A 14,643-nucleotide genomic window follows, 5' to 3' on the forward strand; every position below is an offset into this window, starting at 1 on the left:
TTAAAGTTTATATCAGAAGATTTCAATGTTTTACTAAATATAACGAGGCGAAATTAACACTACTTAACAATTGGAGTACCTATATACCAAAATGATGCAAAATAGTTACATTTTCGATTTAGACTTTTTCTGCGAATTGCGTGACTAATCTTGTATATCTGATAGAGCGATATTAGGAGAAGAATATCTGAAAAACTTGCAGGATAGTTACTCACTGATAAATAAGTAGTCCTCGACAGTACTCTTACGCCTGAAGTTTGCTTTTTACCTGGCCTCAGTGCTCTCTTACTTTTGAGAAAATAAAGGTGAGCAAAGTTTCAGGTGTGTGAGTGCGTTGGGATCAACAAGTAAATTTGGATAAGGGAAGAATATCCAGATGAAGCGAGAACAACAAGTACGCAATCATGCCGATCTGTCAGGCTTGAAGGTTAGAAGAAAGAAGAGCAGTTAATTTCCGACCGCAATCATTTAGTGTGATATAATTAAGAATGACTGTATGTAAAATAAATAAAATTTCATTAGATTTAAGTACCAATATTAAAAGGATGATAGTCTTCAACCAGTCCGAAGGGTATGGTCGAAGGGTATGGTCGAAGGGTATGGTCGAAGGGTATGGTCGAAGGGTATGGTCGAAGGGTATGGTCGAAGGGTATGGTCGAAGGGTATGGTCGAAGGGTATGGTCGAAGGGTATGGTCGAAGGGTATGGTCGAAGGGTATGGTCGAAGGGTATGGTCGAAGGGTATGGTCGAAGGGTATGGTCGAAGGGTATGGTCGAAGGGTATGGTCGAAGGGTATGGTCGAAGGGTATGGTGGAAGGGGATGGTAGAAGGGCCAGTCCTCCAGGGTCATCCGGACCCGCCAGAGGCCCGAGCACGAGTGAGACATTCTCGCGTCTCTAGGGGTACTTATACCCTCTGAGTAGAAGTGGGGCAACCAATGAAATAAGTCATTGGGTGGTGGAAACTAATCAAACGAAAAATAATCATTGCAACAACAATTTTTTCTACACATATTGTTAATAACAATCGTACGTAATAGTTCTTGCAAATTATTAACATTTATAATTGTTAAATAACAAATTATAAAGAAATTTGCAACCTTGTAAGCTTGAAATAGAATCTCCTCTCTAGTTCTTTCTCTTTGGAATAGTATCTTCTCTCTAGTTCTTCCTCATGAGGGTGTAGGTATCCTTCCAAGGGTTATATTCATAATTTACAAGAATTCGTTACCAGTTGTAGCATCCTGTAACACGTTCTATACATATAAAACGGAACGTCTCAACCGGTGCATCCTGGACAAAGATACTTAAGCGCAGAATGACATTGCCATCGTAAAAGATTATGAACCTTACAATCCTGGAACAGCTCCGAAACTGCATTTTCGGCCAGCATTGTTGAAAGTTTTGGGTCGATAGTTGATAACGCTACAACTTAGTTATTACCTAAACTTTCCACGCTAAACCATCGGGCTGATAATATGACCAGCATCGAGTTTAAACTGTTAATACATCGACCAACATATCGTGCATACGAAGTATATTATTCGTGATAAGAACGGCGCTGCTATCATGTTTTCCGCGTAGTTTAATTTTAGACAGGTTGCGGTATCTGTTGCCACTCTTTATTACACTTTTTAGTTGACCAAGATTAATTGAGAAAGTTCCTATCTGCTACTTCAATTCCCTTTTTTTCTAAACGCTTTATGCAAACGAGCATAGAAATTGTAAATGTCCATTCTACGGTTTGTTAATATTTTAGAAGAATAAAACTATATTTATAAAATGTGTGTAATAAGTTATCATATATCAACCCCTTTATGCCTACCACACCACTTTCGATACGTATCAGTTTCAGACAAGTTATACTGTTATTACAATATCATGATTTTTATCTGTATAATTTTTTATTATATCTACGATAAAATGGATCTACATGTATTGACAGAAAATATTATATTCACTATATATAATAATAAAAGAATTACTGTAATATTTTGATGTAAAATATATTTCTTTAAAAATTCTCTATTGTATTTAGAAATATACTCAATTACTTTTGGATCTCTATTCGATATTGTGTAATAATAAAACTTCAACATAGCTAGTAATAAAGAGTGAAACAAATAGACGTCGAACAGGACTCCCACGAGGGAATTCCTTTGAACCGTACGTACAATTTTCCAATTCGATAAGACGTGGTACATGGCAAGCGCACAAGCTGTCTTGGACAGAGGCCCGTAATCGTAACTTGAGAAATAATACCGCGAATTGACCTTCATATCGGAGTTAGTGTAACTCCTGTTTATAGTATATCGGGGTTGGAATAGACAACTGGCGTAAGTGTATAGTAGGTGATCCCTGAAACGATAAACCTGAAGTCCACCTAAGTAGCACAGCGAGCTTTACGCAACACCTCACCACGACAGAATGGATATCCCTTGCGTAATATCTATAAATAAACTAGTCCATAGACAGACGATAATAACGAGACACTGCATTGCTCGAGACAGGAATAATAAATTTACCCGTTCAATTGGCAAATTTGCAACAATATGCTTGATTGCAGGGTTCTTATGCATGTTTCACCGCTTAGCGCGGATAATTTGTCGACTGGTTCTCGTACAGGACGCATAAATTTGTCTTCCCTTTGCTCCTAACGAATAAATTAAAATTCTTGGTCAAGCCAGAGGGAAGTGGGGATTAATTGGATCTTTAATAATTTCAATCGACACTTTAGCCTCGGAATTTTCCCCCTTCTCAATCGATGAACTTTAGAGAAAGTTTTGAATACATTCAGACAATTTCTTAAACTACGCGTGTAGAATTTAAAGTGTACAAATATGGAATTGTTTTTGTTGTATAATACTGTTCTAAAATTTAATGCGTTTCAAATGATAATGGAAATATTTTTTGAATCTGTTAAAAAATATTAGGATACCCTTTGAATATTTTGTATCATTCGATGAAAAATTCATAAGTGTAAAGTTTAAGGAAAATAGTTTTCTGAATTTGTGATGTCTGGTAAATCTAAATACAGCCGTGAATTGAGTACTGAAAAATTTGAATAGGAGTTTCAGAAACAAGAAGGGCTGCCAACACTCAATTCAAAAAATAACTATCGCATTTTTACGAATCTGTTCCATAGATGTCAATTACAATATTATTTGGCCAACTATCTCATTATCTTACTATTAGCATCATGAAAAATGCTTCGAAAATAAAAATGTTGGTAAATTAACTGTGTAATTTTAAGAAATAGTGACATTTGTATATCACTAGAGATCAGCTGAGACTAGTGGAAAAATTCCTGGGGAAAGATGGGGAAATTCCACTAGATGGTGGATAATTCTTATAGTTGGTAATAAAAGTCTGACATTTCACGACACAATTTAGTTTTTTTAGGGTATTTACGTTTGGTGCACAAGTATTGCGTATATAATCGTGAACAAAGTCAATGGCTCAGAAATTTAAGTCATATTAACAAATATTGTGAAGTGTCGTAACATTTACTAGTAATACTCAAGCTTCCTTCACTTTATTTTAGTGAATGATCATGATGTGACGCCATCATCATTCACATAATTATGAACAAACTGAAAACGAAATAGCGACGAATTATTGTCATTCTTCTGACATGTTTACAAGACGATTTAGGTAAGCCTATGTCCCATGCAAAATAAAAATAAGTATCTACGACGCACATTAAACCCAAAATTTTTTCCTACTTTTAATCGTAAACTGACTTTATTTTGTCAATGAATCTGTATAGTACGTTGTATTACACTGATTTATGAGATATTTTTAAAAATATTCTATAAATGTAGGTTCACTCTAAAATGACACTAAAATTTTTCAGTGGTGAAAGGCATACTCTTCCATTTAAGATTAAAGTTCAGTGTGACTCTTATATAAGTTTATTTTGAAATAATATTAAATACTATTAAAATTATTAAAATATCTGTATGTTTCTATTTTTGTAGGATCATCATACATATAAATTGAGACAAAATTAATTTTGAACAGTTTCAAATATGAACTCTAATATGGAGAAGAAATATTTACCTGAAGAACAACACTCAGGAAAGTCGAGTATTAACTCTAAACTACCATTGGAACCAGAGACACATTTGCAGAGCCTTGGCTTTTCTATGCAAAATGGAAAGGCCAGGTTTATATTGGGTGATGATACACCTTCATATTCTCATGCTGCACTAACAAACTTCAGTGTTGTTGATACAGATGATACAGCATCGTTTGTAGTATTAGGTAGAGACTCGTTAGATTCCATTCAAGCATCATCCCTTGCATCATATGTTGATATCCAACAAAAGGGCATGTCTGTTGTAAGTATTTCTTATTCTATCCAAGGAGAATATTCCAAAAAGAAGTATTTACTTTTTTGCACAGGATTACAATTCTATGATAGCATCATTGGATTCAGCAGAGGTGTATCAGAAATTGAATGAACTATTGCAAGAAAATGGGAAGCTAAAAGAAACATTGAAACAAAATAATATTGCTATGAAACAACAATTTAACACTTTAGCTAGTTGGCAGGAGGAAATCATGAAGGTGCATCAGAACCATAAAAAGAAATTTGCAGAAACCAGAGAGTTGATAAATTATCTTAAGAAGGAAAATACAGAACTGAAGATGAAACTTTCCTCTGAAAATTCTGATGATACAAAAATAGGATATGAAGAAGTATGTTAGAGTTTTAGTATCTGCTACTCATTCTATTTTATGTAGTAATTAATAATACTACTAACTGTTTACAGCCTCTTAGCACAAGCAAGAAAGAAGAAGATTCGTCATCCACAATAAATGAACTTCAAGAAAGGGTATCTTCATTAACAGATGAATTAAATAGTTCGAAACTTAAATGTGATAAGTTATCTACTGATCTTGAAACAATACTTAATATTTCAAACTTAATGGCCTCCTATATGAACCAGGCAACTTCTACCATACAAGAACAAAGACTTAATATGAAGAAATTGGATATACAGTCTGCAATGTCAGTGTCAGATAATACAAATTATTTCAACCCCTCTCTTAATTATAGTGCTTCCCTAAATGCTGAAAGCTTAAAAAAATGTACTGAATGTGAGGAATGCAGACTAAAAGATAAAGAAATGAATTCTTTAAAGGAATCTATTGTTATGCTTGAACATAAATTGCAAGATGTAAGTATTTCAATTAATTTGTAGTGTCTATTTACTAACAAATTATTTAACCACATTAATATTTGTAGGCAACTGCTCCTGTACAATTTTGCATTAAGAATTTAATAAATCCCAAGAAGTATCGTCAACAGCATATTTCAAAGATACAACAATATAATGAGAAGTTACAAGAATTAATGGCTTGCTTTGATAAGCAAGTTGCTCATTGTACAAGTATAGAGGAATACTTGAAAGAACTTCTAAGGATATGGGAAGCTAATGAAACATTAAACAAATCTGGTATCAAAGTTGATGAACCTGATTATAGTTGGCTGTTATCTGAAAGTATAGATTTACAAAATAAATCTAAAGATCAGCTGTCTTCTTGCTACAGAAAACTGATCGAGGAACGACAAAAATTTATTATTTGCAAGAAACATACTGTTCTTGTGCAGTGCCAATTTCATAAAGCCCTATTAGACTGTAATTCCATTGTGCATGAACTAGAAACGATGTTAGGAGAGAAAGCTGAAGAAAATTCGAAAACTAGCACAGTTTCTGAATCTGTTCAGAAAACGACAGAGAAAGAGAGTAATGAAGGTAAAGGATTACTAGAAGAAGAAAAGATATTGCTTACCAAAGAAAAGGAGAAATTAGAAGAAGAAAAGAAGTTACTTAGTAGTCAACAACAGAGTTTGGAAACAGAATATAAAAATCTCAATGATGCAAAAGAACTTTTGCATCAAGAAAGAATAAGTCTGCATGAAGAGAAGTCATCTCTTGATCAACAAAGTCAGTTATACGAAAGTCATTATAAAAAAACATTAGATGCAGAAAAAGAAAAATACGAAGCAAAGTATAGTCAGTTGATTACTGAAATTGGTACCTTACACGAGTGCATACAAACGAAAGAGTTTACTATAAAAGTATTACAAAAACAAATAGATTCACATGTAAGTATTGATTCGTAAGTAGAAGTTAACGCCTAATATCATTCCCTGAGCATGTAGCTTACTTTTGAATCTGTTTCTAATGTAGTTGGAGAATGTCAAATTGCTACAGACACAATTAAATGTTTACGAAGAAGATTTTAAACAAGAAAAAAAAATTAAGGAATCCTTATTAGATGAGAAGGGTAAACTTAATACAGATTTGCAGAAACAAATAGATTTTAATGAAAAGTTGCAACAAGAAATTGGTCGATTGAAATCTAAAGTTGATATTGCACGAACTTCATGTGACCATGTAAGTTTTCATACTCTTCATGTGATTTACAAATTTATAACTAAATTATTGAACACTAAATACTGTCTATCATTAAAATTTAATTCATAGGATGCAGAAACCACGTTAGTACCTCCTTTGCTGTCAACATATTTGTGTCCAGTATGTGAATCTACTTTCAGCAATATGCAACATTTACAAGAACATGTTGAACGTTGTTTAAATATTTAATGTACTTAAAAATGTTACGGAATAAAAAAGTAAAGAGATACATATAAATTTTTATGTATTAAACCTTGTAAATAAGAGAAACAAATAAACTATTTAACTTAAATATCAGCGTTTAACTATTATTACTAGTAACAAGGAAAATGTTAAAAATTTTGTAAAAGCATAGTGTTCAGATTTTTCCAACCTATTTTGCGTAATAATTAATAATTTTACTAGTATACATCTCTTCGAGAAAGTAGCTTTTTACGAAAAAGAATTCGTAAAGAGAATTCTGTTTCTGAAGGCATAGTATGTTAACTAGGACCGTTTCCTTACGAAATATAGCATTTCAAATACATGAATTAGAATATGTATATTCTCAAAAAATATCAATAATAAACAGTTAAAGATGTTAATAATAAGGTACTTACATATGATCCTAATTTGTAGCACTGTGGATGGACAAAATTTGTAATTTTTTACTGCACAAAACTTCTTTGAACAATCTGTGCTAAAAAACAGCCGCTAACTGCTTCTGAACCAGTACACCACCTTTGCATCCGGTTTCCTAGATTTCAAATTGAAGACACTTCTAAGTCTAATACTTCGTAGTTACTAGATATAATTTTTGTTATTTATCTTACAATTTTATAGATTTTTTGATAATATTTTACACAAAGAACTCACCTCGTTTAATGAAAATTGTTGCAAGTTGCAACTTGTAACGTACATTTTTCAGATGCGTGACGCATGTCCTATTACAGTTTTGATCGAATTGCGCAAGCGCGGGAAATTTTAAATTCCAGACCATTGAGCTAATTGCGCAATTGTAAAATTTGGTTACATTACATAATTATGGCAAGAGCATACATAATTATTTGTTTAAATTTTATACGTTGTTATAATGCAGGTACCATATTTCTGTTTCAAGATATTGAGATCTCGAAAGGTTTAACGACTGCATAACGTGTATAGAACGTGTATATATTTCTCTGCAGTTGGTCACACTGCTATTTCAAATGCAAGCGTGCATTGCGTTGGTTTGAAATCAGTTCTCATTGCGTGTTATTAAATAATTAAGAAAAGATTGATAGTTAACGAAAATGTGGATATTTAAACAAAATTATAGAAGAAAATCGTTGATCTTCGGAAATATGAAGGAAGTCAATATCTATGACGAAAAATATGATACGTTACAGAAGAAAGTCAAAATTAAGGTTACAAGTAAGAACAAAGTAAAATAAAGATTGTGTGGGAGGTTCCGAAGATCAGAAAATGGAAGCTGAATACAGAAAATACTGTTTTCTACATATAATTAAAAATAGATCATCCTAACTTTTCGAGCTACCTGCACCACATAAAAAGGTATGCAAACTTATTATGCTACTTATTGCTTTGTCTAAAAAATTTGCAAAAATTAGAAAAGAAGTATTGAACAATGCAACGAAAAAGAATGAAAAAAAATGAAAAGTTTTTTAACTATTTACATCCTAAGAGATAGTTTAGTTCAACTCCATTTTTCTTGTCCAATAAATATAATCTACAATTTACGTATCTATCAACTATTCATCACATATTAAAACTTGGATTCCAAAGTACATCAATCCTACTACCACTTACACTAACTCCTTAGTCTACTTAAAAATGAATATTCACTTTCAGTTAAAAAAAGCACTTTTTTCTTAAAACTATACTAGTGAAAATTAAACATTAAGCTTTATAGATATACTTACCCACTTTAAACAAATCACCTGCATGATTTCTATTACACCTGTATAAGTGTTTACTTCTTTCTTCAGACAATCACATGGCATCAGTGGGCCAATAATTAACAAGGAAAACCATGGAAAAAGCAGCGATCGTCGAGCAGGGCAGAAGGCCTGGTTGTGGTAGGCAAGCAGGTCGGAGCGGCGCGCAACTTCGGAACAGCGTGCAGTGGGTGGGAGTTACAGCCCCCGTGAGTCAAGAGAGTGAAGAGTAACTGAAAGAACGGACTTCTACTCAGTCTGTCCGCGGCCGTCCTTCAAGCAGACGTCTCTGGCTCTTTGCCCCCTCTTTCTTTCGGCGCTCTTTTACCAAGTGTGTGTTTCTTTCGCGGTGTTTCGAGGGCCATTCAGTTGAGCAGAAGCCACATGTCGTCCGTGGCGCAGCTGCTACCGGCACCCTGACCAGCCACCACTCGCGGGTGCAGCCGATCCGAAGATCGCAATCGCGTGTGACAGTTTCCATCAGACACTGTGCATGAGAGTGACTGAACCTGTGCCCAGTGACAGGAAATATGTGGTTCCCGAATATGTTAGTGGGCCTTCTGGGTCTGATCCTCGTTGGTTCGCCACCCTGGTACTCTGATGCGTTTAATGTGGAGACGAAACACTACACTGTATACCGAAACGAGACCAAATCTATGTTCGGATTCTCGGTGTCGGTGCACCGCGGCAAATACCGAGGCTGGTGAGTACTTTTTCTGTTTTTTACTGAGTATTTTCGACGGGCTGATCCTTCTGACAACGGGGCTGTCGTGAAGGGTATATAACTGGAGTCTTGGTGTGTATTTCTGTAGTCATGGCGAAATGTCATAAGTCACGTTTTTTAGAAATTTGAGTTTTTATTTTGAATTAAAAAAATTTTGTTCCCCTCTTTAAAAAAAGAAAGAAAATAATAGAGTGCAAGCCCATAGTGTATGTAGAATTAAGAATCAAAATTCTTTATATCATTATTGTGGAAATAATACCTATGTGACTTATGCCATTTTGTCCTACGACTACAGATTTGATTGTAAGATTCTAATTCTCCTAATTCCAATCTCTTGAGTGATATCCACAAAAGATATAAATGTGTATTTAGGGATCACGAAACACTCATATGTGTTATCAATAAAATCGAAGAATTAGCTTATCGATTTTATAAAGGTCATCTAACGCATGATTCAGAGGTTTTTGAGAAATGGGTCACTGATAAGTTTGTGCATACTGCTTACTATTCTACTACTCCAACATTTTCAGAGTATAGACAGTACGCAGGTATATGTGTCAACAAGAAATAAGTATTTTACCTATTGTATCAGAAAAATTGATACCTTCACCAGTGATATTTTTTGTCACTGAAGAATCCTTTGCGTTCAAATATATTACTGTAAGTAGTTTGATCAATAAGCTTTGACCCACATTATTGCTGAAACCGAAATTCCTGGTATCAAGCAATTCAGAAGTCTGAATCATCTTCGTCCACTTGACTCATACAGGTTCCTGTTAAAAAACGTGATTCCGATGACGGAAGGAACGGTGAATACGCAAGTGTTATTTCCGTAGGTGTACCTTGCTTCATTACGAAAGAAGTCATGAGTAACACTCAATTAATCAGGTGCAATTGAGATAGTTGTTTGTTCGTCAACACATCCATGTGTAAATATTATTTTTCGATAGGAAATATTTTTTGTTGGATGCATATGTTTAAAAAAAAATTGGAGGACAAGGGCATATCGTGAATTTCATGTCAAAACTCGCAAAGTTTATTGAAACATAAACGACAGTAGTACTCCCACGAGTTTAGGACGACCACGCTCTCCTTTTAAGTCCTCGTCCCAGAAGACTCAGGGGAAGGTGGCTCCAATCGTCGCGTTGGTCGGGGCTTCGATAATGAAATATCGACTTTCATTCGCCGACGATCATTACCACAAAGTGTAATTTCTTCTTTCGCAAATGCCCATTGCATTGAGTCATTAGAATCGATCTTCGTAATTATGCCGAAGTCAGATATTAATTTAAGTGGCTTCAGTTTCGTGAACGAGGGGCGGTAATGACGATGTCGTGTCTTTTAATTTTCTCTTACAGCGGAGCTAAAAAAAGGGCTGTTAAATTTATTGCGTGTTTGAGTAACATGATACTGGAGATTTAGAAGCAACCATGACGCAGTATGCTTTTTCCATTAGCTGACCGACGAATATAGTGTCGTGTGTTCGACTCTGTATAATTTATTAGGATGTAGGCAGTTTTCAATGTCTCAATAGAGTGAAATCTTGTTGTTATGATTTTTCGTTATTGCAATTTTAATTATTCTTGAGAGAAACGAAGGTTCTGATATTAAAGCTTCATTTCAGATTTTAGAGCAGAGCTGCTGTTCCCTGTAGACTTGTTTCAAAATACGGGGTTTTATAGGCAGTATTTTAAACGACATCTGGCGCTTGTATTAATTTGGATATCGTCCAAGAAAGTGAACATGAGTGTGTTGACACGAAGATTATTAATTTTGTAGGTCTTCCTTTTTTAAAGCGATCTCCTTTTAGCAACTTCTAGTACTTTTCTCTTTCACACGTTCACTAATTTTATATATAGTCCATAGTTCAAAAATATAAAATCCCACAAATGAAATCTATGTCTTCTAATCACATGTTTCTCCAAGAGCCCATCATTTCATTACCCCAACAGAGATAAGCATACGTTAATCATTAATAATTCCAGTACTGTCTAGACAAGCCAGTATTCGTAACTTCGCATAAAACTCATATTCATATAACTATAACCCTTACTGTTAGTCTTCCACATTCGCTCTTCGAAAGTCCATTATCGCCAACACCATAAAAGTAGCACAAATCGTTCAGGCTAACTGCGATTGTTCGCCATTAAAAGAAAAATCCTTCGGTCGAAGGCGAAACGTCGTTCACGGCCCATTTCCATCGAGATTTCCCCGCGACGGTGGTCGAAGTGAGGTCGAACAGGTGCTTCGACGAGCTTAGAACCGCTCTCCTTTTATGTCCCCCTTCGGGGGGCAAGCCGACTGGGCTCTCCTTCCGTTTCATTGCGAACATCTTCTCGTAATCGTTCGGTTGACGATAAACTTTCATCTGTCAGCGATAAGCATGATCGAGCACAATTTCTCTTCTCGCGTGCCTCTGGCCACCCCTCTGGCGTGTCAGAAGCCAGAGTTGAGGTTCGGCGCGCGAACCAGAGAGATGGGTAGGAGAAGGTGTTCGTTTTCTTCGCGAGCAGTCTCGTGAGTCACGCGGGCCACGAATAAACGTTTCTGCTCCAGCTCCTCCGGCGACGACGGATATAAATAATGCCGACAGAACGAGGAAACGCGGGTAATGGCATCGGTTACGTCGGCTCGGCTCATCCGCGGAAAAATCTGCGCGAAAGGTCAACAGGGTCTGGCCGCGTAATTTATTCGAGCTAACGGACGTTGAAGCCGATAGTTGCGCTATGATCGCCTCGAGATCCACTTATGCTTACTGTTAGATTGGTCTTGTCGAAGTTTTTGATATGTCTAAGTCGAATTCTGAAATATTTGAGTAGGTATTAGTTGAATGTTCTATTTGGGAGAGCAAAAAGTTCATACATATTCATGATTTTGTTTATTTCCCCGATCATCTCTTGTGGTCACGGGAGATGGACATCTCACGATTAGATAGACTCAGTTGAACGTTTACTGGGAAGAATTTATGGAGTAGGTAATTGGATCTTGAATAGTTCAACAGGCTTTCATTGATTTGTGTATGCCAGTAGTACTTTCCATAATTGAAGTTACGGTTTTTTAATTGGAACAATTCGCGCGAGTTGCGGAGTACAGATGGTTCACTTGAATCTGGCCCAACATGCACATAGACACGAAGTAATTCCCTGTGAAAATTAAAAAATTTTAAAAATATGAAAAATATGGAAATTTGAAAATTTGAAAGTTTGAAATTTTGAAAATTTAAAAGTTTGAAAGTTTGAAAATTTAAAAGTTTGAACATTTGAAAATTTGAAAGTTTGAAAATTTGAAACTGTTCTGCCTCTAGGATTTTTTGAATTTTAAGTATATATTTATCATTCGTAAAACGGCGAACACAAAGTATTGACGCGAGAGCAGTTTTCACAATCCGTTTCCTTTCTCGGCTCCGACTACTTACGAATCTTCGTACATTGTTTTCTGAAACACAATAGACGGCCGTGATCCGGGAAGAATAAAAGATAAAATGTACTCGCGTTCAGGATACCCAAAGCCGCAGGAAGTCCGGATTACATCTCGTTCGTTACAAGAGAAGCTTCGTGGGCGCTTATATTTAGGCCAGCCTGTAGAAGCTTTACGAGCATACGTCCTCGTTAATCTAACGCGAGGCGAACGCACCCGATTGCGTTGCTACTGTCCTTTTCTCGCATTAATTCCTGAAATAGGCACCATAGGTGGTGTACATAATCAAAAATTTTGCTGACGTTCGTCAGGACAGAATGTGCATCAGGCTTCTTTAGAGTTGTCTTTCGTTGTTTGTCTGAAAATAATTTTATATGGAAACTCAATTTTTTATTCTTAAGGTTAAAGCATTTTAAGCAAAATATTTGATTTCATTTTAATAACCCGCTGGCAGCAAAGTATTTTATTTCACTTGATAGCACGTAAATGTGTTCAGACTGCGAATGCGATGTGGCATTTTATTTCCCTCGTCAGCAACAGAAATTCCTCGCTCAATTTTAATCTTGAAGTAATTCGATAGCGGTCAAATAGGTACTTCATTCTACTTGAGAGCTTGTAAACTCTGCTGAAATTATTATCTGAACATATTCATTTTGAATTATTATGATTTTATTGCCGCTGCATTAGGAACAGTGTGCGTCGTTTCACTTGGAAATGTGCGTGTCAGAGGATCATCTCTTTCCCTTTATGAATTTTCTTCATCCCATCCAGATGATACATGGGCAGAAATACAGATCGTTAGGTGTAATGATTTAACCAGACACGTTTGCAGCACTCCGAACACGAACTTCGCTACATCACAGTCAATATAGGATGCTAAATCATCGCTGATATATTTCATGACATTAAACACGAATCCCTTAAGGGCTTAGTGCAAATAAAAATCTGAAGCGATTTTAAGTCAATTTATTACAATTCATTACACATTCATACTCCTACAATTTAATACTGAAATAGTACAAGAAATTTATTGAAGATCTAAGACATAATAAGTACAAGAACAAGTTTCTCTACCACAACATAATTATCACTAACTTTTTGATCCCTCATTCATTGTCAGTCTCAGCTTACATCCCTCTCACCTTTTCCAATCATATCAAACTTACACGCCAAATGTTAGATATAATGTTGTCAAAGAATTACAGATTACCCTGTCATAAAATATCGTTCCTCATGTTTTTTTCCACCGATAGAACACGTCTATGTATATCCGTCAGAGCAAACACGTTCGACAGATTCGGAGCATGAGGTTGGCTGTGATACAGGATGTTAGGTCATCGTTGCTCCGTTACGTGGGCGGCTGCGCTCGCTCGCGCTTTGCTCTGATTAATACTCTGTTAATCTCCGCGTTCGATCTACTATTTCACTACTACACCGCTCTTTCTCCTCGCCGATCCTCAATGAACCACCTTGCCTTTCGTTCTCCTCCGCCAATTGGATGGCTCTTTGTGGAACATGAAATTGAGAACCGACCACCCGTGGCGCACTTCCCTTATGCATGCGACTTGGAGCATACTTCGCGTAGATGCCATCTAATCTACAGACGTATCTGTCCGCTGGACCGTCCGCGACATCGAGCTGCGTAATCTTCTTCATATCTGGGCCAGGCTGGAGCACTCCCCTAAGCCCTGGGAGATTGTTCGCATACGTGTAATAGGATCATCGTTGTGTTAGGTCGGGTCACTGAGTTTGAGATGTTTGATCCTGTGAATACGTTGCTTGATAGGCTGTGTGTGTCTTTATAATAGGTATAGTTGAACCTTCGAACCCTCAACTGTATGCGTCTGTTGCCCCTTGTAGTATTATCTGAAGATTGTGCATTTTGTTAAGGTTTGGTTCGTAGTACCTATGTATATTGTTGTACAGGATGATTCAAAATAGGTGTAGGTGCGACTTTGTAATATAGTTGACCTTTTATTTTGAGTCATAGAGAGGTTTAAATCAGTGTGGAGATTGTATGTTTTCAAAATGCTCATTTTAATGAAACACATTATTGTAATACCTAATTTTCTATGACCAACCTGCAAAGTACTTTTCTTAGACGAAACAGTACAAAGCATAAAATAAAATTATTTCCAAGTATTAAGTCACAATCT

General features: G+C 35.9%; 2 protein-coding genes across 3 annotated transcripts in view; both read left to right on the forward strand.

Moving 5' to 3' along the window:
- Positions 1-3,443: 3,443 nt before the first annotated feature.
- Positions 3,444-6,722, forward strand: LOC143184109 (uncharacterized). The gene is made up of 7 exons (XM_076386105.1): positions 3,444-3,653; positions 3,980-4,342; positions 4,407-4,703; positions 4,778-5,185; positions 5,254-6,117; positions 6,203-6,409; positions 6,500-6,722. Exons 2-7 carry the CDS (start codon positions 4,031-4,033, stop codon positions 6,617-6,619), a joined length of 2,208 nt encoding a protein of 735 aa, XP_076242220.1. The 5' UTR covers positions 3,444-3,653; positions 3,980-4,030; the 3' UTR covers positions 6,620-6,722.
- A 1,940-nt stretch (positions 6,723-8,662) lies between these two features.
- The window catches only part of If (integrin subunit alpha inflated), a 61,337-nt gene continuing 55,356 nt past the window's right edge, over positions 8,663-14,643 (forward strand). For both annotated transcript variants that reach the window (XM_076385039.1, XM_076385040.1), the window contains exon 1: positions 8,663-9,049. In XM_076385039.1, coding sequence (XP_076241154.1) covers positions 8,877-9,049 — 173 coding nt within the window. In that variant the 5' untranslated portion in view covers positions 8,663-8,876. The remainder of the gene's footprint in view (positions 9,050-14,643) is intronic.

The sequence above is a fragment of the Calliopsis andreniformis genome, chromosome 9 (genome assembly GCF_051401765.1).
Source record: "Calliopsis andreniformis isolate RMS-2024a chromosome 9, iyCalAndr_principal, whole genome shotgun sequence".
NCBI lineage: Eukaryota > Metazoa > Arthropoda > Insecta > Hymenoptera > Andrenidae > Calliopsis > Calliopsis andreniformis.

Excerpts from the sequence above, each read along its gene's own strand:
- LOC143184109 (XM_076386105.1), top strand. The coding sequence starts at position 4,031 with ATGAACTCTAATATGGAGAAGAAATATTTACCTGAAGAACAACACTCA. Across the intron at positions 5,186-5,253 it reads TTGAACATAAATTGCAAGAT|GCAACTGCTCCTGTACAATT; the intron begins GTAAGTATTTCA and ends TAATATTTGTAG. Across the intron at positions 6,410-6,499 it reads CACGAACTTCATGTGACCAT|GATGCAGAAACCACGTTAGT; the intron begins GTAAGTTTTCAT and ends TTTAATTCATAG.